We start from the raw sequence: 25,122 nt of genomic DNA on the forward strand, positions 1-25,122 counted from the left end.
GATGAAACTAGAGAACATTACGCTGAGATCAGCCAGTCACCCAAAATGAAGGGTGATGTCTTCTCTCAGATGAGGAAGCTAGGGAGAAATTGGGATGCAAAAGATCCTCCCAATTAAAAAAAAGAAACCCCGGTGGAGTGGTGGAGGGAGTCCCAGAGAGGAAGGCAGATGAGGAGAGAGAGCCTTGATGGAGGAAGCACTTCAACTGACACTGTACATACACAGAATTACCGATGCCAGTCTCAATACCGTGTAGGGGAAAGGAAGCTGGAGGGAAACTTTACAAATACTGTGTGCATGCATGTCTCTATCACTCTGAATTTCATTATAATGACTACAATGCACTAATAAAAAATTTTAAAAATAAAATCACGTCTGCGATTCTTCTTACCTCCTCTTTCCCTTCTTCAACTCCTCCTTAGCACTCAGCACTCTTTAACAGGCCGGATATGCCTATGTGTGGGTTGATGGTCATCTCCATAGGATGTAAAGCCCGCAGACAGAGCTTCTGTCTCCGGTCCACTGTTACCCCAGATCCTGCAACGTTCCAGAGAGCGTGCCATGGGCGCTCAGTGGCCATTTGCCCAAATCAGCGAAAAAATAACAGACTTGCAAGCCTTCTCTTCTGCCTTATTGTTGCTTTTGTCTTTTGTTATAGGTGGAAATGGAAAAGGCAAGAAAAAATAAAAAATAGATAAAGAGCTTGAAGAAAGGTCGTTCAAGGAAAGAACGGCAGGGAGCAAAGCAAGAAGAGGAAGGCCTGAGGTTTGGAACATCTGTCCTGAGCCACAGCAGCTCAATTGTGATGGACGCCACGGTCAAGCAGTGAGACTGTCGCTAAGGCAAACCTTTGCAGAGGCAAAAGGCAGGCCACTTCTTTAAGCCTGAGATAGGCCCGGCCTCCTTATGCTTTACTCTCTAGGGTCAACTGTTCTGGCTGGTGGATAAGTAGCCTAGGATAATGCCAACAAAGTAAAATGCTAACTTAGAAGTAGACTACACACACACACACACACACACACACACACAAACACACACACACACACACAGATACACATATACTACTCACTGTATAAACATATACCACTTCCTTAAACAATTACATCTACTTTCCTTTCTAAGAAAAGCAACCAGGATTTAAATCTTAAAATTTCACATTTGGCTGGGTGTGGTGGTGTATGTTTGGAATCCCAGTACTTGGGAAGCTGAGACAGGAGGACTGAAGGTTCATGACCATCCTCAACTATTTAGTGAGACCCTCCCCAACTTAGTGAGACCCTGTTTCAAAATAAAGAATAAAAATATGGCTGGGGATGTAGCTCAGAGGTAGAATGCCCCTGGTTTTAATTCCCAGTAACAAAAAAAGACTCACATTGGAATTTAAGATCAACACCCTTTGTGTTTGAAAACGGTAAATGTGAAAATCTTTCATAGCAACAGTACACTGTCACATTTAAAAGAGAAACAAAAACTCAGTGACATCATTTGCATATTGATGTTTTATTCCGTATATGTATATATGCCTATATTAAATAAAAACAGTGTTGTTTCCTGGCATGAAAAAATTTAGTCAGTGGATAACATTCACAAACAATGGGAAATCTTGCCTACTGAGACTGAGTTATTAAATATCTTAGAAAAACCACATTTTTTAAAAAGCCCATATAAGAAAGTCGGCGAGGAATGTTTAAAAATACAATATATATCTCTACCTTGCATCAAATTTATACTAATAGAAACTGATGCTAAGTACATTTTACATAGTCAGCATCCTTTGCCCACCTAACAAGTTTGCAGTAGCATTCTTCCTATGCAGATAAATCACTGCAACTCTAAGTATTAACCAGTCGCTTGTGTTCAGTATGTCGGCCTCTACGGTGCCTTTAAGTCCAGTTGTCATGGAATTTTCCAACTGCAGCATCAGAACGGCGCCTCTCTCCAGTACACGGACTATGCCGTGGGTTTACTTAGAAACTCTTTGTTGAAAAATCTTCTCGCCTCAACATTACTGAGGGAAACAGAGCAACGAGACGGATACTGTCTTCTGTATTCAATGCTTTCAACAATGGCATCTTTTATCACCTGCAAGTGGAGGCAAAAGATACATCACGAGTGCTGCTATCAAGTCACTTGAACATTTGTTGAATCAAAGCAAAAGTCTAACTGAATTCTTTAGAGAGTTCTTTTGGAAATACAATAAGAGATATTTCAAGTCTTGTAGATACAATTTAATTCAACACCTCACTACTATATTCTTTTTTAAAACTCATTTCCAGTTACTTTTCCTTCCCCCACCAGAGAGGAAATATTCTAGAAGCATCCCAGATTTCTTTTTTTTTTTTTTTTTTTTGGTGGTACTGGGGTTCCTGGAAGCCCTTCTACCTCCGGGCTACACTCCCAGACCTATTTTTACATTTTTATTTGGAAACGGTGTCTCCTAAGCCAGCGCGCGCGGCTGGCTTCGAACCTGTGCGATCCTCCTGTCTCTGCCTCCCAAGCGCGGGGATTACAAGCGTGCGCCACCACGCCCGGCTAGCATCCCAGATTTCTGATGAAGTTGGAAATAAAATGTTTGTAGCATGATGAGCTGATGTGTGTTCTATTTTTCACAAGGAAGGTTATAATATGGCAGAAGCACATAATTACTAAATCTACAATCTGTTGTCTTTATAATTAGAGGAAAAGAGAGAATAAAGGACCACCGGAAAGTAAAGCACCCCCTAGTGGGGAGAGGAAGGAGTTGCTGAAGAACTGCACTGATCTCTACTGGAAAAATATGGTTAGAAACCAGGGGTGCCTCCTGTCTAAGAAACAACATCCTTTGTGACTTCATTGCTGAAAATACACTGCTATTTTGCTTTTGCTCAGAACAATCTTAATATCTATCCAAATTCGTGGTGATTAGAAGAATAGAAGAAAATATAGACAGATACAGTCTCTAAGAACCCCATTGCGGTTGTCACAATACTGTTTCTGGTGGGAAATAACCCACGGATTTTAGGAAAGACGTAAAATTTCACAATATTGTCAGAGCAGTTATTGCAGAGAAATAAGAATGGGCCTGGATAGTAACCAAGCCTTCTCTATTGACTTGGGGGCCTGTCAATCAGGAAGCCTCCATTCCCTAGGACAGGACTGCAGGAATTCACTTAATTGCTCACATTTCAGGGCTCTAGAGACCAGGGGTAGTTCGCAGGTTTATCCCACACTTCTCTCCATTCTCTGTTCCAAGGCTTGTTCAGTCACATCTGCATGTGCTTTTCAGCCCTGTGCTATAAATAGGAACAGAAATGCCTGGCAAGTCTGAGCAGCTTCAGCCCGGAGGCCTTCTCCCACTCAGAGCAGCTGCACCCCACCTGGCCTTGGACGTGTGTGCGCTGCAGGGGTTTCCACCGCACAGACTCATGGGGCAAGTGCAGCCCAGTGCCCGCAGGAGAGAGCCGTGCAGCCTCAGTGGTGCTAACGTGGGATCAATATTCTGGGACTTAGCTGGGTGTGGTGGCACACGCTCATAATCCCAACATTTAGGAGGCTGAGACAGGAGGATCAAGGTTCACAGACAGCCTCAGCTACTTAGTGAGGCCCTTTGCAACTAAGTGAGACCCTGCTTCAAAATGAAAAATAAAAAATAGGGTTGGAGGTATAGTTCAGAGGTAGAATGCCCCTGGGTCCCATCCCCAGTACCACAAAACACACACACACACACACACACACACTGACTTTATATCAGGATAGGCAGGTCATTCTAGTCTTTAACTAACTTTAAACAACAGTCATATTCTAGAAAGAGGCATTTGTCAGAGAAATGTGATTCTTTTATATTTAAGATAATATATATAATTAGCCAGGTGCTGTGGTGCACCTGTAATCCCAGTACTTGGGAGGATGTGAAAGGAAGATCTCAGGTTCATGGCCAATCTCAGCAACTTATCAAGGCTCTGTTTCAAAATTATAATACAGGGCTGGATGTGGCTCAGAGTTTGAAAGGCCCTGGGTTTAATCCACAGTAATATATGTATATATATTTGATGTGCATATATATTTATGTATATATTTATGTATATATGTACATATACATATAAAGATATAGATATAGATATCTTCTGGGAAAAATGAGATCAATCTTAAGCTTTTAAGTAGAACAGATATTTGCTGACTTCATTTTCTCAAGCATGAGGGAGATGCAGTTAATTCTGTAGTCGAGATTTATTAAGGAGGCTTAGACAAAGGCCTCCAGGAGTAATCATTTCTTGGCTGGGTGTAATGGAAGGGAATTCGCCTAAATCCTCTTCCCTCTTCTTTAAAACGGGAACAACATGGTTATTCCCATGTTAAACTACTAAGCTACAACCCCATCCAATGTTATTATTTTTATGATTAAAGTTCTGAGCTCTGAGTTAGAAATGAGGCTATGAAGCTAACGAGAAGTAAGCATGCCATTTATGGAGAGGAGTGAGCTTTCTCTGAGGTATAAGTCAGCAAATCGGTACTACTATTCAAATTACCTCTGACTTTCTAGAGAGCCATTTCAGCCCGTTTATCAGTCAGTTTATGCTTCTTTATAGCAACCAGAGAAAAATCAGCCCTCAGTGCAGAGAAGCACCAGGTAAAATAAAAAGCAACTCTGCTTTCAAACACTTGGAAAACTCTAAAATGGAAAGACCACGGGGGAATCACACTGATTAATGGCTGTTGTTGATTCCTTTACAATGAATTAATAAGGACAAAAATCTAGTAATATCAATATCATGAACTAGTGAATTTCCATAATTGGAACCTCCTGGATGTTCCTGTTCAATAGTTCATACTTATAAGGGAATATAAACATTTACATATATAACTGAAAAGCCCAAACCACAGGCAATTAGAAAGTGCAAGATGAACCACTAGGTGGCGCACTAATGCCACGAAACCACTGAATAGGTTTTTCAAGTTGCTGCAGAACTTTCTATATCCAATTCCCGAGAGTTGTAACTCTGTGAAATACACAGAAGTTAAACTAGAAAAGTTGCTAAATTTAAACCTTTAAACCATATGGGATTCTGGTACATCTAGGTGTATCTAAAGAAAAGGAATATGTCAATCTGAGTCTTTCTTTTTAAAAGCCATCTTACAGTGTTTCTATCTCATATCCTCTTTCATTCCCCCTAAAAATGCACGAAGATTCCAAATCCTTCACATCAGTGTTATCCTAGCCACAGACCCCATAACCCAGCCGTCTCCATCCCCAGTGCCATCACAAAGTCTGATCTGATCCTGTTAATTTTTTTTTACTTGTGCCATTAGATAGTTTTCTAATCACCAATACAATTTCCTTGAGTCTTCAGAAATAAAGGTGAAAAATAAGAAGAAATAATAATTTTATAGACATGAAAAATCTTATATTTTCCCCAAATAAATAAATTTTAAGACATGAGATTATAAACGATCATATGCAAATATTGAGTTCTCACAATAGGAGATTTTTTAAATATGAGCCAAAGCCAGGCATGACAGTTCACACTTGTAATCCCGGTACTTGGGAAGCTGAGACAAGGAGGATCACTGGTTCATGGTCAGCCTCAGCTACTTAGTGAGGCCCTCCGCAACTTAGCGAGATCCTGTTTCCAAAAAAAAAAAAAAAAAGGAATAAAAAATAAAGTTGGGAGTGTGGCTTTGAGGTAGAATGTTCCTGGGTTCCATTCCTAGCACCACATACACACAAAATGAGCACAAAAGATGAAATTATGGTATATTTTGAGAGAGAAGTAAACAATTATAAAAGAAAATATAAGCAGATATTTTTATTTAAATTACTGTGAACTTGCTGGCTAATGTCTACATTCCCAGTAAGAACTGAAGTGTCATGAACAGAGGTCTCTTGTTTTGTCATTGCTAATCCCAACACTTAGGACGTGAAAGGTACATAATAAACAATTACAAAACTGCACAGAAAGTGATCGCTGAGGCTGAACATCACAAGAGACGGTGCAGTTATGAAGATAAAGAGTCAAGAGCTGAAATCCAAGTTGGGTTTTATAAAAGCAGAGAGGGAAGACAACGCGTTCACAGTGAAAGACTACAACAAGCTGGAGATGGAGAATTGGGAACTAGTTGGCTTACCTGGAAATGAGGCCATGTTTGGGGAATATTAATAAAGCTTCATGAGAGAGAGAGAGAGATGTTTCAGACATGAGGAAGGAGTGAGAAAAGACATATACCTCATATTAACTCTCCACATAATTGTGACTTCCAGCAGTCTGCTTAAATAATTCATGACTCAATTTCTTCACCTGTAAATAAAATATTCTCTCGCTTCTCTCTCTCTCTCTCTCTCTCTCTCTCTCTCTCTCTCTCTCTCTCTCTCTCTCTCTCTCTCACACACACACACACACACACACACACACACACACACTTCATAAACTAGTTTTGAGTGTTAAATATTCTGGATGGAACTTTAGGTTAATATTAATCTCTCCATTTTTTTCCTTGTTCTTTTCATACTGTGTATCACTGCATCCCTACTACCTATAACAGGAACTGGCACAGCAGATATTCAATACATAGGTGTTGGACTAACATAAATGAGATGGAAAGAGATGACATACAGTGAAGGCCTCAGAGAGTCCTCGGAAGCCAAGCCTTCCCCTGCCTTTCCGTTTCTTGCTGCGCTTTCTCTAAGCCTCCCCCATCCCACACTACCCCACCCTAGGCAAGCCATAGGAACTAGAATTCCTTTTCTCTAATACAGGTTATAGAACTTAGAACTTCTCCTCAAAGCAAGTCTTAAGCCTGAAATTACTTCTCTAATCTTCCTCTGCCTTTCTGCCTTAGAGCTGGCCAGAAAGAAATTCTCTGCCCACCTGAGTCTAATCATAAAAACCCACTCTAGGAGTCCTGTCCTAGACCAAGGAGGAAGGAATGCTGCCCAGACAGGAAAAGAAGAATATCAACCGATCTGCTTTCCTGAGTTTCCCTGCTCAGGCCATCAGTATAAGGTCAGCTATTTACTTATTTACTTATTTATTTATTTATTTATTTATTTATTTATTTATTTATTTATTTATTTTTGTGGTGCTGGGGATTGAACCCAGGAGCATCTTACCTCTGAGCTACACCTCAGCCCTATTTTATTTTTATTTTGAATTAAGATCTCACTCAGTTGTTAAAGGGCTTAGTTATGTTGGTAAGGCTGGCTTCAGACCTGGGATCCTCCTATCAGTCTCCCAAGTTCTGGGGTTACAAGCGTGTACCCCCGCGGCTGGCCCAGGCCAGACCCTTTTTGTACAATCATTTTGTTACACGGTTTTTCATGCTTCTTCGAATCTAAGAATAAAATTGGGTAGTTTAACTTGGGTCTTTGAAACTTTATTCTGTAGGTTCTTTAGTCATGTAAAGAACTATGACCAAATCAATTTATTATACTTTTCTCTTGTTCATTCACCTTTCTTTTGTTTGGAGCCGTTGCTCATAATCCTTTAGGATAAACTGGAAAGGGGTCGCTGCCTTTCCTCCCCTAAGAGCCTAATACATTAGGTAGACAGGGATGCAAAGTAATGAGCTTCCAAACTACTAGTAGTACTACAATGAGGAGTAGTAGTAGTAGCATTGTTAGTATTATTTTGGTACTGAGGATTAAACTCAGGAGAATTCTACCTCTAAGCTACATCCCCAGCCTATTCATTTTTTAATTTATTTATTTAAAACCAAATTGCTTAAGGTCTTGCTAAATGGCTAAAGTTGACTCAAATCCATGATCCTCCTGTCTCAGCCTCCCAAGTACTGACATTACAGGTATGCACCATCATGCCTGGCTCCAAATTATTTTTAAAATGATAAGAACCTGGACTCATACCTAGACACTCTTATCAAGATAATAAAATATCAACACATTGAAAATTAAGTGCCAGTACATCCAGATATGTGTTTTCCCTATATTAATTAGCATCTAATACCTAACACTTTCTAGAATTATTTGAGGAGATATGTTCAAAACTCATAATTACATATATTAGAATATGTTGAATAAAGTAATGCATATTAGGTTCTCAGACTGTGATTTCTGAGCTTAATAAATGGAATGAGAAAGATTGGAAAGCAATATATTTTCCTGTGATAGCTGAATCAACAGGTCCTGAAAAAGACATATCAAAAGGCAGATCAGAGTGGTAGTAAATGAGCTGAATGAGTAGCCACATTCCACAGCCAGGAACCATTGTACAGATGCCCCATGGCCAGGAAGTCTGCCTATGACCACCCTGCCTTACCTCCTGGTACTGGTACCTCCAGTAAGTCAATGGGTGCAATAGCATATGCCTGAGATCTCAACCCTTGGGAAGCTCAGACAAGTGGAGCACAGGTTCGAGGTCAACCTCAACAATTTAGCAAGATCTTCAGCAACTTGATGAGACCCTGTTTTAAATTTTAAAAGTGGGGAGGGGGCTAGTGATGTGTCCTAGAAGTAGAACGTCCCTGGATTCAATCCTTAGAATCAAAACAAAACACTAGTCATGAGCCTAGGGTGGAAGCACATGATTATAATCCCAGTTCCTGAGCGGCTGAGAAAGGAGGATTGCACGTTGAGGAATGTATGTGCATTTGTATGTGTGTGTTACTGGGGATTGAATCAAAAATGTTTTACTTCAGCCTCAGCCACTTAGGAAGACTCAGCAGCTCAGCAAGAACCTGTTTCTAAATAAATAAATAGAGCTGAATAAATAGGGCTGGGGGTGTATCTTGAAGGTAGAATATTCCTGGATTCAATTTTCAGTACAAAAAAAATCATTAAAAATTAACTAAAATTTATATAGGTGTCAGGTGTTGTGCTCCGTAATTCTGAAGGCTACGAAGTAAATAAAGCCAATCACTGCTTTGAAAGGCTATGTAATTTATCATTAAAATCAGAAGAGAATATGAACACTAATCATATTGTCATTATTACATTAGCTGCTAAATTTTCCCAAGTATCTACTACATGCCAAGCCCTTAAGTTATGTTCTTTTACTTAAACTGCATGCCAGTTCTAAGAGATATGTATCATTGCTTCTTCCTTACACATGAGGAAACTAAACATTGGAAAATCTCAATAACATGCCCAGGGTCACCAGCCTAAGAGGCAACACAAGGATCTCAACAGCCAATTTGGTCTAACTCCAAAGCTCGTCTACATCTTCCACATACCACGTCTACCAGTATAAGTCACTGTACATTAAGGCTCTATTAATAAAAAACCTAAAATATCATGAAATACCGTAATTGTGAACTCACTGAGGTAATGTTCACGGAAAAGGAATTTGGGAGGTTTGAGTCATTGCAGAAACCTGGTGCTAAAAAGAAACCCAGTCTGCTGTCATGAGCTGAGCAAAAGCAGAGCTGAGGTCCTGCAAAGATAAACTGGAGCTAGCATCTCTAAAGAAAGCCAACTAGAATAACCTCAGAAAATGATGCCAGCTGGGTCCAGCTGTTAGAGGAGACAAGCTCACCTTTTCAGAGCAAAATTGGATCAAAGTATGTCTTAAGCCACAGCGGGCATAGACACAAGCTTTCTTCTTATGGAGTGGCAAATAAGTAATTGCTTTCTAACAGTTTATATGCACAGTTCTGCTATTTGTAAATAACTAACAGTCCATGTGCCCTGTTGCTGAAATGTAAATCAGTATCCTACTCTATTCAATCGCATGGGAATAAGAGATTTTGCTGAGGACAGAACCTAATGCATAACACAGCATCCTAACTTCATCAAAAGTCATTGAAGAGGTAGAAAGACAGGGCCAGAGGGCCTCAGTGGAACGACTTAATTTCCTGAGACACAAAGATGCTACATTCCACAACTCCAAAAATGACCAGACCTCCTGAATGTCAAGTGTCTACAAAACCAAAAGACTTCTGAGAAGGACCAGAGGTTTACAAAACTCCAGTTGTTTCTGCTAATAAGCTATTACAGGAGATCCCAGGAAACAGCATCTGGAACCCCAACTGAGGGGAGGAGACAAAAGAAGGACACCATCTCGTCTCAGGAGACCACCTCTGAAATTCCAATTAGGAAGGAAAACTCAAAATAGCAAATAACACCCTGGATAAGCCACCCTAAAGTGTTACCCAGGCAGAACCTTCCCTCTTGGAGTTTCTTTCATTCTCTCACAGGATGTGTTGGCTTTGAGAGAAAGTGGTGTGTAATTGACAGCATTTGGAGAGGCGACTCCCTGGCAGTCAACCAGAAGACACTCATTGGACATCAAGGCTGGCCAAAGCCAGTAGGGGTGCCCTGCAGCTCTCTCCAGTAGATCATGTAGACTTTGGGAGAAAAAAAGTTCACAATTGACAGTACATGGCTTGGGCAACTCCCAAGTCATGGCCAGAAGGCAGCTGCCAGACACCAGGGTCCTCATTTCCCAGAAGAGTGATCTGCCTCTTTTTCCCTTCTGTTTTCTTTGCAGTACCTCCCTGATAGCCTTTCTGTTGTCACAAGTGTCATTCTTTTTGTTTTGTAGATGAGAACTCTGGTTAAAAAAAAAAAAAAGAACACCCATTTCATCTTTTGGGGGCTCATCTGGAATACTCTACAGAAGAATGAGTAACCGAAGATTCTGCCTGGGTTCTGTACAGATCTCGGGACTCTTTAAAATATTTTACACAGCTGGGCGTGGTGGCGCACACTTGTAATCCCCGCACTTGGGAGGCAGAGACAGGAGGATCGCGCAGGTTCGAAGCCAGCCGCACTGGCATAAGAGACCCTGTTCCCTAATCAAAAAAGTATAAAAAATAGGTCTGGGAGTGTAGCCCGGAGGTAGAAGGGTTTCCAGGAACCCCAGTACCACCAAAAAAAAAAAAAAATGTTTTACACAACTGCCAAATTGATTTGCTTGATATGGTTAGAGAAATGTGGGTTTGGTTATGACCTGACTTCCTCCTTTCCTTATTTTTCAAGGCTTTAACCAGTTCTGATTTCATTTTAAAATGATATCTGTCATAGTAATTAGAGTATATATATATATATATATATATATATATATATATATATATCCCTGGGGTTTTTTCTCATTACTTCTGTGCACTACGCTGTTTGCAACAACAAGTCTTTCTCTCAGCATGCTGGTTCTACCAATCCCATGCTGCAATTGATCAGTTATCTCTTCCATGCATGTGTACTGGCTGAAAGGGAATAATAGCGTCCTATGGGCTAAAACACCCTAAGTCAAAAAAATCTAAAGTTTAAATTGCTCTTTGAGTATCTCGCTTACATTAAGGCGAAAAACAAATCTGGGGTATATGGGACATTGTAGTGTGCACCCTCTCTAAAGCTTTCTCCAGAAACTTGCCCTGCACAAACATAGGCTTATTGAGCTGCCCTGGCATGAAGCAGAAATTCCTAGAAGGGCTAAAAGAGACCACAGGCAGGTAACATGCAACACAGCTAGCACTGGTACATACATATATGTGGCAGGCAGTCAGAAGAAACAGGAGCTAGTTGCAGGCCTCACTGACAACCATCCTGGACACATATGACCCCTGGTAAAAATAGATGCTGACTCTAAGTCTAGCTGGTAACCACCATGGGCACATATTTATATGTGACTTGCAGGTGAAAATAGGTGCCAGATCTATGTCTTGTTGGTAACAATAGATAAATCCAGTAGACTCATACTGCCCATGGCCATGAATGAACAGGAATCAGGTTCAAGATTACAGGGGATGCCCCAGGACAAATATGACAATGAAAGAGGTTGAGGGATGCCTTTTTATTCTCTCTCTCCTCTGTTTTTTAATATGGGAAGCGGTCCATCTGCTAACCCTGCCAACACGTTGTTATATTGTTTATTAAAGAACTGAGACTCCTTTGATCTCTAGTCACCCAAAAAGAAGCTTTTGAATTTCTTCTGCACCTAAGCCTGGCCTGGGTACCAAATGGGAGATAGTGAAAGATAGTCCCCTGAGGGAAATGCTAACTATAATACTATTTTACAAATAGATGCCTTTTCCAGATGAGAAGGTAAGTGAGTTGAGGTCCTTTATATACAAATAATCTTGGCATTGAGAGAAGATTATCAGCTTTGCAAAAACCTTAACACAACTGCACTGACAGTAACAACTCAAACACCAGTTGTAACCCCAGAGACCCAAAGAAATTAGGAAGCTATCCCAAAGACTTCCTTAAGACCACCCTGTCCTCTCTACTCAAGGTTCCTGTACCAAGAGAAGCTCATGCCCCTCGCTGGGTTCCCAGGCATCCCTTTATCCTCTACAAGCTGTAGCCGCTGAAGGTAAATTTGGAGCAATTGTTCAAGTGGAGGTTCCCTTTTCACTCCAAGATAGGAGACAGATTAAGGCTGATGTGGGGAAGTTTTGGGATGATACAAATAAATATATTGAGGTGTTTCAAGGTCAACTCCAAATTTAGATCTTTCCTTAAGAGATGTAAGATTAATAATGGATCAAAGCCTCACAACTAATGAAAGGAGGGGAGTCTTATAAACTGCATTTCAAATTGAAGATGATCTTTTTTTAATTAAACAAAGAGAAAAGATTTCCCAGGAAGAATAGAAAAGTATCCAACTGAGATCAAAGCAGTTCCTACTAAAGACCCTAAATGAGAGCCCAGTGATCCTTTAGACGAATGGAGACTAAAACATGTTCAATTCTGGATAATGGAGGGCCTTAAGGAGAGCCATTTTAAACCTATCAGTTATTCTAAACTAGCTTCATTACTTCAGAAAAAGGATGAAAACGTCTCAGCTTTACTGAACAGGCTCAAGGACACAAATTAAACTTATTCCCTTGTATCCAGATACCTTAGAGGGGGAACTTGCCTTAAAAGATAAACATATTACTCAGTCAGTCCCTGATATTAGAAAGAAGCTCTCAGAGAAAGGTGTTCCAAGTAGGTAACTCTGTAGGGTGGCTTATCTAGGTGGGGGGGGGGGTTGTTATATGCTTCTTTAAGTTTCTTTTCCTAGTTGAGGCCCCAGAGGTGGTTTCCGGGGACTTAGTGTTTATCTTTCTGTCTTCTTCTCTTGGTTAGGACCTCGTTTTTTGGTATCACTTCTTGGTAGGAACAACTGAAGTTTTGTTAATATCTAGTCACTCGGAGGAGGCTGTTGCTCTCATAAGCACTTGACATTTGGGAGGTCTGGTCCTTTTGGGAGTTTTGGAATTTAGTTAGCATCTATTGCCTCTTATGGAATTTGAACCTTTCACCATAGCCCTCCGGCCCTATCTGCCTATTTATTTCTACCTCCTCAATTGGCATGCATGGTTTTGGATCACAGACTCAATTATCTACTATCTGATCAATAGGGAGTTTGAGCCATTGTCAATTCCTATTGCATATATATCAAATCCTCAGGAACAGTTGAAACTAGAATAGAAGAATCCTAAAAACAAGCAAAGTAGCTAAAAGAACAGGCTGCCAAATCTCTGGTACCCCAAATATGGGAAGAAATTCATAAGGTGTTCCTATCCTTTACCTCATGGCTTTAGGCCCCTTAATTATATAAATTCTTGCTCTCGTGTATGGTACTTGTTTTCTTAATCTACTAACCAAATTAATCTCTTATCATTTAGAGGAAACCAAGCTACAGGTGTTCCTTTAAGTGGAACCTCACATCAACCTCAGATACCATCCATCTACCGTGGCCCTTGAGATTGCCCACCTCCAAAGAGGTCCTAACTGCCACTGCCCCATGATACCTCCTCCCAGCAAGAATCAGCTCAAAATGGCCATTCCCCTGTGCCCCTAACAGCACTTAGGGTCACCTAATTGCAGGGGGGATTAACATAGAAATAAATAGGCAGAGAGGGCCAGAGGGTCACAGTGGAAATATTTAATTTCCCGAGAGGCAATAGACGCTAACTCAATTCTAAAACCTTCAAAAGAACTAGATAGACCTCCTGAATGTCGAGTACTTACAAGATCAAAAGACTCCTGAGAGTAATCAGATAGTTATAAAACACTAATTGTTCCTGCCAATAATTCCTCCAATGAGATTCCAGGAAATAGCATCTGAGACCCCACCAAGAGAAGAAGACACAAGAAGTACCGTAAGTCCCAAGAAACTGCTTCTGGGACCCCAACTGGGAAAGGAAGCTCAAAGAAGCAAGCAAACCCCTGGATAGGCCTAAAAGAGTGCTCACTCTGAACTCCTCCCCCTGGGAGCTTCTCTCACACACAGGTCATGTTGGCTTTGAGAGAAAGCAGTGTGTAACTGATGGCATTTAGCCCAGGAAACTCCTGGGTGGTGACCAGAAGACACCTGCTGGACACTGAGCCTCCAAAGTGCCTCGGGGTGACCTGGTAGATCATATGGACTTTGGGAGAAATCAGTTCTCATTTGATGGCACATGGCTTGGGCAAGAAATGTCCAGAAGGCAGCTGCTGGGCACCAGGCTCCCCATTGCCTGGAAGAGTGATCTACCTCTTTATTCTACCTTCTGTAATATATATATATATATATATATATATGTTTTTTTCCATACTCAGGAAGAAAAGCCATCTGTTTCATCATTCATCAAGATTTGATAATGATAAAGATATGTTTTCTTGGTGAAAGAGTAAGGATAAATCATGAAGGGAGAGATAAATGTGAATAAATATGAAGAATTTTACCTGGATAACACACACACACACACACACACACGCACACGCACACGCACACACACGCACACACGCACACGCACACACACACACGGACATACACACACAAATCCCTTAAACATGAGTCTCAGTGGCTGTAGAATTTAGGAAGAAGCCTACCTTCATTTATTCAAAGAAATATTTACTTACTGCCTAGGTTGTCTTTACCTGTGTAAACTTCTCCACATTGAGAATTCTAAACATTTGCAAGGGTCTTAAAGCATATTTATTGGGAACCTTTAGGGATATAAGATGTGGACGTGCATAGTTAGAATTCCCATTTATTGAGCAACTTCTATTTGCAGGACATTATTCACACATCACCTAATTTAATTCATGATGCTGTTATGATAGGTCCTGATAAGAATGTTTTAGAGAGAAGGAAACTGGAGCTCAGAAAGTTTGAGCAGTAGCCGGGCGTGGTGGTGCACGCTTGTAATCCCCGCGCTTCGGAGGCAGAGACAGGAGGATCGCAAAGGTTCGAAGCCAGCCACACTGGCTTAAGAGACCCTGTTTCCAAAAATAAAAAAAAATAGGTCTGGGAGTGTAGCCCGGATATAGAAGGGCTTCCAGAAACCCCAGTACCACCAAAAAAAGAAAAAAGAAAAAAAAAGAAGAAAGTTTGAGCAGTTTATTCAAAGTCACATAGTGGCTCATGTAGGATTTAAGAATGATATAAAACCCATGAGCTTGCCTGTCCATGTGGTGCCAGAAACATCAGCAAAAGTAATTTTAAAATGTTTGGTTAATGGTTTGTGAAGAATCAATAGTTAATAAACTATAAGTTAAAGTTCACTCTATTGCTGTTCAGTTTTTAACTTCTTTATGTGTCAAACTACTTTGAAGAATGTTTATAAAATATATAAGTAGAATTATATCATTTTTATACCAAATAGTTTAGCAGGTTTTTATAAACCAGAAATTAAAATAGCTATAGTTCATATACGCGTGTGTGTGTGTACATTCTAAAATCCAATAAAATATTTACATATTTTTACAATCTATTTTTTTTTGAGGATGTTCTACCAAATTTAGTACATTTTATCGCAAGAAATATATATTTTTGAGTTCAATAGCTTTATCCTAGGAAAGTAGGGTGACTTTGGTATTACGCTTTAGCTTTTTTTTTTCTTTTTTTGTATCATAGAGTGTTATAAAGTACATCTCTGTTCTGAGGATTTCTGTTTATTCCCTACATCATACATCAAAATACTTAATTCTCTCTTAACATTCTTGAAATTCTCACTAACACCAGAAAAATAATGCATAAAGCTTTCAGATGTCCACAGTTTGTAAGACTTTTTAAAAAGAAGAATAAATATATTTAGAAAATGATATATGCTATGTGTTTTGATACATATGTTTTACCTTAATCAGCACATATTTGCAAATGCAGGCTGAAGAAAGAATCTCAGAGTTTTAGGAACTTGATGGAAAAAAATGCACATATTTATAAAAATTAAAGATATTGATTAGTGAACATTATGATATGATTATTGTGATGACACATGTTTTATCATTAGTAGTCTCAGAGCAAACTAAACAAGCAAGCTAAGTAGCCTTGCCCAAGTTCAGTTAGCTCACAAAATCTGGTTAAATTCCACAGAAACAGAATTCTTGTGCACATACTGTGAGTTTCTTTGTACCGTACAATCTCCCCAAAGTCTAGCAGATAGATAGAATGCCTTTTTCTCTCCATTTAAATCCTTTCTTTTTGGCTTTTTTTTTCCTTTTTTTCTTTCTCTCTTTTTTTAACTTTTTATTGGTGCACTGTAGTCATACATCTTAATGGAGTACAAGATGGTAGAGGCACACATGCACACATCACCCAATTAGCCCGTCCCCAGTTCCTACCCCATTCCTTCCCCCTCCCTCCTTCTCATGTTTGGCTTAGTGATTGACTTTGATATGTTTGTTAATGTACATCCTGCACATGAACATTAGAGAATTTCCCTCTTCTCCCCTCCCATCCCCTCGGGTCGCCTTATTTGCTCATCTATGGTATCCCCTTCTTCCCCTAGAGTTCTTCCTATGACCCATTTTCTCCCTAGCTTCTGCATATTAGGAAACAAACTTACCATATGATCCAGCAATACCACTTCTGGGTATCTATCCAAAAGAATGGAAACCAAACTACCAAACCAATGCATGTGTATCTATGGCCACAGCTGCACAATTCACCATTGCCAAACTATGGAACCAGCCAAGATGTCCATCAACAGATGAATGGATTACAAAACTATAGGATATGTACACATGGAATTTTACTCAGCCATAAAGAAAAACACAATTATGTCATTTACAGAGAAATGGATGGAACTGAGGACATTATGCTAAGTGAGATTAGTCAGTCACAAAAAAATAACAAATCAGATGCTCTCTCATTTTTTTAAATTTCTTTTTTCTTTTTTTCTAGGAATGCAACCCAAGGGCATTCTATCTCCCAACTATATGCTCAGCCCTATTTTATCTTATTTTATTTTTATTTTGAAACAAGGTCTCACTAAGTTCCTGAGAATCTTACTAAATTCACGAGACTCGCCTTAACCTGAAATCCTCCAGTCTTAGCCTCCCAAGTACGGGGTCTACAGGTCATGGGCCAACATGTCCAGCTATTACTCCTTTTTTTTCTAAGGTACAAAACCCAACAAACTTAAGTTTTCACAACTGATAACCATTTGTTAGATACTATGATCTGTGGCCATCAGCCAATGATTTCAATTATACAACAGTGCTCCGAAATGGTGATTTCCACATAAAATAATCTCACTCAGACACATAACCTTAGCAGCAAATGTGCTAGTGACAGGAATGATTGATACTGAAGCGAACGACTTGTTTCTAAATTTCTAAAGCAAAGCACGCTTGATATCTCAAGGACTAAAGATGAGGAGGCAGTTATATTTTGTAACATTCCTAAGATCCACAAAAATAAAAAACATTTAGAAGTATAAATGAATTCATCAAAATTCACGCTGGGATATTTTTATATTTACTACATTTCTGGTTGTACCCACTTTCCTACTACTCTTATCTTTCCTTTTCATCATTTTCCTCCAAATAATTTCTTTTATTATATGTTGAATGCACTAAACACTTTGTAAAAGAATCTGAATATTAATCAATATAATCAAATCATTGTATCAAATGTGGGTCATGCCAATTTGGAGGCATTAGACTCATTATTTATAAATTCCATAGGGTTCTTCTGGAGATTAGTACAATAATTCAGAAGAAGTCTATTTGGGGTACTTGTCATTCATGAGTGTTACTTTTATTTTCAATCAATTAAAAAATGGTATCACTATGCATATCCATGTTTATAGCCACGCATATTTACAATAACCAAATCCTACATGGCACCAACGTAGGTGTCCATAACAGATGAGTGGATTAAAAAATTATGGAATATCCACATGATGGAACTCTACTCATCAATAAAGAACAAAATAACATTATCTGCAGGTAAATAGATGGCCCTGGAGAACATTAGGTTAACTGAGACTAGTCAATCACAGAAAGTGAAGGGCCATATGTTTTCTCTCTTATGTAGAAGCTAAGGAGTAATCGTGATACAAGAAGGACCTTAGATAATACAGGAGAAACCCTAGTGGATCTGGGGAAATGGTCTAAGGAGGAGTGGTGTGGGGATGGGGAGAATTAATAAAGAAAACACTTCCATTGACGATATATATACATATGTGAGAATACCAATCTCAATATCACATATGGGGAAGGGAGAGTATGGAGAGGGAGCCGGGGAAAAGCAAGTGCTGGGTTCGTGTATGTCACTGTCAGTATTTACCACATTATGTTATGAGATCACAAGGCATCAATAAAAGTATATTTTTTAAATGAAAAGATTTATCGCTGTATTCAGGTGACATGAAAGTCATTTGATATTATCCCCAGTCCCAGGAGATACTTACATCGATATTGTTCAGAGTATTGAAGTACATCAGGTCATGTAGCCTTTTGAATGCTTGATTTGGGTATTGAAAGTTGAAGGTTGAAAATGGCGATTCAGGGTCATCAAAAATATCAAAGTCAGCTATATCTTTCTCTTCCTTAGTTTCTCTTGGAACACCTAAATACCAGAAGAGTCACCAATAGTATCATATTGAAAAAAATGTAGAATATCTCTAAACCCAAGGAACAAAACATACAAATAGCTATGAAGACAGTTCTGGGGGCCTCCACAGAGGCCACATCGTCTACAGCTTCCCCGAACTTTGTCACACCAGTGTTTTATGACTGGATGCCTCCCAACTGCCAGTATCTACATTTCTGAAACCCAAAGTGTGTTTACTCTCTCTTCAAATGTAGAAGGTTGCTCTACCCACTGCCACCAGGCTGGGATTTCTACTAAATAACACTCTACCCCAGGCAGCAGTCAACCACAGGCTGCAGAGAGTTGGTATTTAAATACTCAAGCTCAGCCAGGCATGGTGGTGCCCACCTGTAATCTCAGTACTTGGGAGGCTGAGACAGAAGAATCGTCAGTTCACGACCAGCCTCGGCAATTTACTGAGAGTCTTAGCAACCATGCAAGACCCTGTTTCAAAAAAATCAAAAAGATAAAATAGGGCCTGGTACATGCTTTGCTGTCTGCCTCTTTGCTTTACCAGTCCCCCACTTCCTTACTAATAAATTAACTGAGTCCTTTTTTCAGAATCTACTTCTGGGGGAACCCAAACCAAAACACTATTTAACTGTCTTCAAGCCACAGAAACCCAACCTTATTTTGGCCTCACAAATATGAACTGTTCCATGAATGTCTCCTTGGGAATTTATAGTGATAGAAAATTCTCTAATTTTCCAGGACTTTATTGTTTAAATGGTAAAAATAGCAGCCAGTTTCCATTTCTCCATGCTGAGTATGTTTCAAAGTAACCTCCATCCCTACTGCCCTTTTTCTCTCCAAGAAATCTAAAAGAGACCTTTTTCTTCTCCATAATCCCCCAGCCCATCTTCTCTGTGTTTTTGTGTGTCTTTCCATTCACAAAATGAAAAAATACATTTTCTGGTCATAAGATACCATGATTTTGTAGAGCCTTAAGCATCCTGGCTATTAATCTGTAGGCCTCCTTTTGTCAATCGGTGCCTTCTAGGATATAGAAAAGTTGGCAAGCTACTATGGAGGTTGTAAAACAGAAGGATTATGCTTTGAAATCTCTTCTCACTTTCTATGGCATAGAACCTGGTAGCCTGATTGTTCTCTAGCCATGTTGAACTGCCAGATCACATCAATTCTGTGGTCAGTTAAAACCCCCATTGATTGTGTTTAGTTTTGTTTTTTTGTATGATTGTTCTAAAACAAGAACTCTTTCACAAGGGTGAGAGAGTTAAATATTCAAATTATTTAACAACCCTGATAACAAGGGCACCAACCAATCAGAACAAACACATCTCGAGGTCTTGGAGTAAAACCTCGAGATTTTTGCTGAGCTAGTCAACTAACCCTTCAGTGTCTGGTTTGTGAGGATCTTGGAGGAACCTTGTGGTTAAAGTATTTGGGGTGTTGGGATAGAAGCTATTTATCAAGGCAAGGGCAGCTTTCCATGTTGCAATAGTTGGTAGTGCCATGCCCTTATGAATCAGCTTAGTATCAGTCTTGTTCCCATGCCAGATTTCTGGTTTATAGAATACCTGGAGCCTTGTACTTTCTGAAGTTGATGTTGGCCAGAACAAAGTGAATGATCGTAGGGCAGTCTTGCTCCATGTCAGGATTCTTGGGTTTAAAGACATAGCACTCCTTCAGTCCTTCCCGGTCAAACACATAAGGATCGATCTTTGGAAAAGGGAGCTTGTTCATTTTAGCCCACTTCTCTGCAAGTAGAAGCTCCTAGGGAAAGAGAGAAAGATGTGTTGGGGAATTTTCCATCTTCATTTGCTCAGCTGGTCTGACCACTGTTCAATATTAATTAAGTGTATAGACTGCCAGCAGTGTGCTGTTAGCTAGGATAAGTAACAACCCTGTTTCCAAGGAGCTCATACATCTAAAATTAAAATCTGTAAAATTACTCTCCCTGTGAGCTCAGTAGAGTTATGACAATTCTTGACACAAGGCTAGCTTCACAACAGGCATTTGAAAAATTGTTGATGAACTGAATACAAGGAAGTTATGTCGGAGAATATATATATATATATATGAATCTATATAGGTATCTATAGAGAGAGAAATAGAGAGAGATAGAAATATTTCCATATAAATATATAATAGAGAAATATATAAAAAATAAGTGTAGAATACTTATAATAAAATTGTATATATACATGGATTATATATATATATATATGTTCAGATTATAACCAGAAACACATTTATATATATATATTTCTATATATGCACATATATATACACATACACATATGTGTTTGTACTTATACAAATATATATATACAGATTATTTATAACCAGAAGTATATATTTATATATTTATAGTCTTTATAACCAAAAATAAATTTATTACCCATTTATATACATATATAACCCACATGTGTGTGTATATATATATATATATGTATATGTACAGATATACATATATATGGGTTCATGTATTTCTAATCACTTAAATATTTTAACCATTTAGGAGTTAAAAAAAATTGATGGTGCAAAATGAGGAACACTTTGTAACTAGAATTTTTTTTTACTTACATCATCTCTACCTCAGTGTTTAAAAATACCAATTAAGCTGGGTGGGGTGGCACACCCTTGTAATCCCAGTGCTTGGGAGGCTGAGACAGGAGGATCTCACAAGTTTGAATCCAGCCTCAACTACTTAGTGAGGCTCTCAGCAACTTAGTGAGACCCTGTTTCCAAATAAATAAAGTAAAAAAATAGGTTTGGGAGTATAGCCCAGAGGTAGAAAATCCCTTGGGTTCCACTCCCAGTAACACACACACACACACACACACACACACACACACACACCAATTAAAATTTAATTCATTTTACATTTATAAAAATATTTAATGTTCTCCAAATCAGCTGTTTCTGCTTCTGTTTGTGAAAAGGAAGTTTAGCCTCTTCCTTGGCATGTGGCTATTTTATGCAGTGTAGCCAAGACCATACCCTACCTCCCAGCTACACCCCCAGCCCTTTTGATTCTTTTGTTTTGAAACCAAATCTCCCTAGATTGCTGAGAAGCTCCTACATTGCTGAGACTGTCCTCAAACCCGAGAAGTTTCTGTCACAACCTTCCAAGTACTGGGATTTCAGGCATGCACCACCAAACCCTGCTTAGAATCATAAATTCAAAATAAATATTATTGTCATCATATTGACCCCTGTTAGTGGCTGATGGAAGTCCCATGCTAGGAGTTGGGGACATAACAGTGAGCAACATATCCATGCCTGTTACTGTGGGATTTATAGTTGACAGATGACAGCTAGTAATCAAATAATCCTTCAAGTCCAAAACTGTCCTAAATGTGATGAAAAAAATTAGGTTGCCATGAAATTCTGCTATATACCCAGCCTATTTCCTCAGAGAAATTATTCATTCACTCAGCAATGACAATTGAACATCGTCTATGTTCTTGGCATAAGAGAGGGGCTGTCCTTAAGCTTTAGAGTGTACAAGTCAATTGGCAGGTAAATAGATAGTATATGGTTCCGTAGGATACAGGTGGTGCTGGCAATGCCCTGTGCCTGGTTTGTGCCGTCTGAAAGACCCAGCCCAAACCCACTGTCTGGGTGACAGGCAAGTTGCTTAGCCACACAGCTCAGCAGGGAAGATGGAATTTTTTGGGGGGTGTCTACAAGATGCACTGCTGTGCCACTGGTGCAACTACAGGGATTGTGACGATATACAGGAGCTGGGTCACTCACTGCCTCTCAAGTGGCAGGCTCCCAATCCCACATTATCTATCTGTCATCTATGTCTTATTTCTCAGCAATACATTTTCTACCTCTGTAAAATAAAGCTAATACCAGCACCTTCCCCACAGGATTGCTGTGAAGATTAAATAAGAGAAAGTATAAACACATTGTTATTTCGATTCAAAGAAAACAAGTATTTAACATGGTGCCTTAAAATCAGGGGAAAAACACACTTTTCCTTGAATTTTCACTGTTCTTGATGCTTCTAGAGTACTGTGAATTTTAACCTGATTGACTCTTTCAATGCCATTTATAAAGAAATAAAAAAATACAGTCTGGTGCAGTGGTGCACACCTGCAATCCCAGTACTTGGGAGGCTAAGACAGGAGGATTACAGGTTCAAGGCCAACCTCAGGAACTTAGCAAGGCCTTGCACAACTTAATGAGATTCTGTTTCAAAAACGAAAAATAAAAATAAGCCTGAGGGTGTAGCTCAGAGGTAGAATGCCTTTGGATTCAATCCTCAGTGCCACAAAAATTTCAAAAAATTAAAGAAAGAAATAAAAATACGGAAGAATGAAGGACCTATTAGATACGAGAGCATTTGCTTCATATACTGTGATGCTAAATTCAGTTCCTCTGGGCTGAAAATCCCATCTACGTATGAGTAATTTCTTGTTTGAAACTGGAGAGAATTTTTATCCTTAACCCTTTTCTTCCCCCTGTGTCCAGTCAGATTAATCAGCTCATTCGCTCACATCTGGAACCCTTCACAGTTATGCACTCAGGATTATTCAGCATCAAAATAAAACCAAAAGTTCACGCTGGGGAGCAATGACGTGAGGGCAGGAGAAAGAGAAGGCTTTCTAGTGTTTACTAACATGACTCAGGGTATGACCAAGGATGTGTAGATGAGTGGGCAAAGAAGACAAGGGAACTCCATGAGGTAAAAGCCAGTCTATTTTTAGATGGATAATTTTATACTGGAATCAGGAAGAGCTGGAAACTTTTCCTTTCCTCCTGTGCTCCCACTGTGGAAAAGATGAGGAGCCGATGACTATGAGATCGTGATTACAAGATGGAAAAACCATCTCCTCTCTGATGTCTCGTCTCTCTCTCTCTCTCTCTCTCTCTCTCTCTCTCTCTCTCTCTCTCTCTCTCTCTCTGTCTAGATGGGGAAACAGTGATCCAAGCTCTGAATAAAGCTGAAAGTTTGAAATGAGCTTTTGGAAGAATGCAGTGGATTTTTTTAAAAAATGCTGCTTCAAAATGGACAGAAAGAAGGCAGAACTGTGTTCTGTTCTGATGATCTGTACGGTTGTTGACTGAAGTAGCCCAGCTACTTCACATTTTCACAGACTAATTTAGGAAATTAATAAGTGTCAGTTCCCACAATGCAACCGCAATGATTTTTCTGTAGAGAGGAAAATTTTACAAGGTCTTTCAGAATGATACCCTGTCAAATATCTCTGTTCAGTACCAAAATGGGGCTACAAGGTCATGAGGGAAGCTGGGTGTGATGGTGCATCCCTGTAATCCCAGTATTTGGGAGGCTGAGATGGGAAGATTGCAGGTTAGAGGCCAGCCTCAGCAACTTAGCCAGGCCCTTACTAATTTAGTGAGATTCTGTTTCAAAATTAAAAACAAAAAGGGCTAGGGGTGTAGCTCAGAGATAAAATACGCTTGTTTAATCCCCAGTACCACCACCACCACCACCACAACAACAACAAATATTGGGGGAAAAGAAAAACAATCTAAATTACATAGACATAGATCCAAACTATAGTGAAATGCGTATCCATGCCATTAATTTATTTGTATATAAAAACATTTATATAAACATAAAATGCATTATTATTTATTATTATTATTATTAGTAGTAGTAGTAGTAGTAGTAGTAGTATTTTGGTGGTGGTATTGGGGGTGGATCCCAGAGGCTTTCTAGCCCCGGGCTATATTCCCAGACCTATTTTATATTTTATTTGGAAACAGGGTCTCCCTAAGTTGCTGAGAGCCTCACTAAGTAGCTGAGGCTGGCTTCGAACCTGTGCGATCCTCCTGTCTCAGCCTCCCAAGCACTGGGATTACAAGCGTGCACCACCACACCCAGCTAAAATGCATTTTTAAAAGTACAAAATATATGTATCTATGGACATACATATGTACAAAAAGTAAATTGGCTTTTCACCAGAGAAGATGAGATTTTTGTTCCTGTGCAAACTAGATTCTTACTATTCTAAAATGTTTCTAACTTCATAAAGCCTATTTTTAAGAATCAGGGAGTGGGATGTTATATAAGCATATAAATAATGCAATCTATAAAACAAGGCAATCATTTAAAAATTATTGGAGCAACTACAATAAAGTACAACAGACAGAAACCACAACTTAGAATTTCTTATTTTGTGCTCATGGTCTCTCTCACTTTCATTAAAAGACATGCTGATATAAGGCTTCAGGTGCTTCAGAATGTAATTCAGCCAGTGTCACAGAGTTGACATACCACTTTGTAGTTCTTGTTAGTCTTTCTTAATTAAAAGGTTACTATAAACTCACAAAAATACTCATGAAGAAATCGATGTTAGGTATATCTATAAATCCCAAGTCACCTGATCCCTAATAACTAATACGGGTGTCGTGGGCTGAATGACAACCCCCGAAAAGATAAGTCCATGCCCTGCGCACCAGG

The 25,122-nt window shown here is 39.3% G+C and overlaps 1 protein-coding gene across 2 annotated transcripts in view; it reads right to left on the bottom strand.

Annotated features, from left to right (window-relative positions):
* Nucleotides 1–1,950: 1,950 nt before the first annotated feature.
* The window catches only part of PLA2G4A (phospholipase A2 group IVA), a gene marked incomplete at both ends in the record, with an annotated part of 124,795 nt that continues 101,623 nt past the window's right edge, over nucleotides 1,951–25,122 (bottom strand). For both annotated transcript variants that reach the window (XM_080699610.1, XM_080699609.1), the window contains 3 exons: nucleotides 1,951–2,082; nucleotides 18,538–18,695; nucleotides 20,258–20,453. In XM_080699610.1, the coding sequence (XP_080555736.1) occupies nucleotides 1,951–2,082; nucleotides 18,538–18,695; nucleotides 20,258–20,453 (486 nt within the window). The remainder of the gene's footprint in view (nucleotides 2,083–18,537; nucleotides 18,696–20,257; nucleotides 20,454–25,122) is intronic.

This window comes from Muscardinus avellanarius (genome assembly GCF_963383645.1).
Source record: "Muscardinus avellanarius genome assembly, chromosome: 7".
In the NCBI taxonomy this organism is placed as follows: domain Eukaryota; kingdom Metazoa; phylum Chordata; class Mammalia; order Rodentia; family Gliridae; genus Muscardinus; species Muscardinus avellanarius.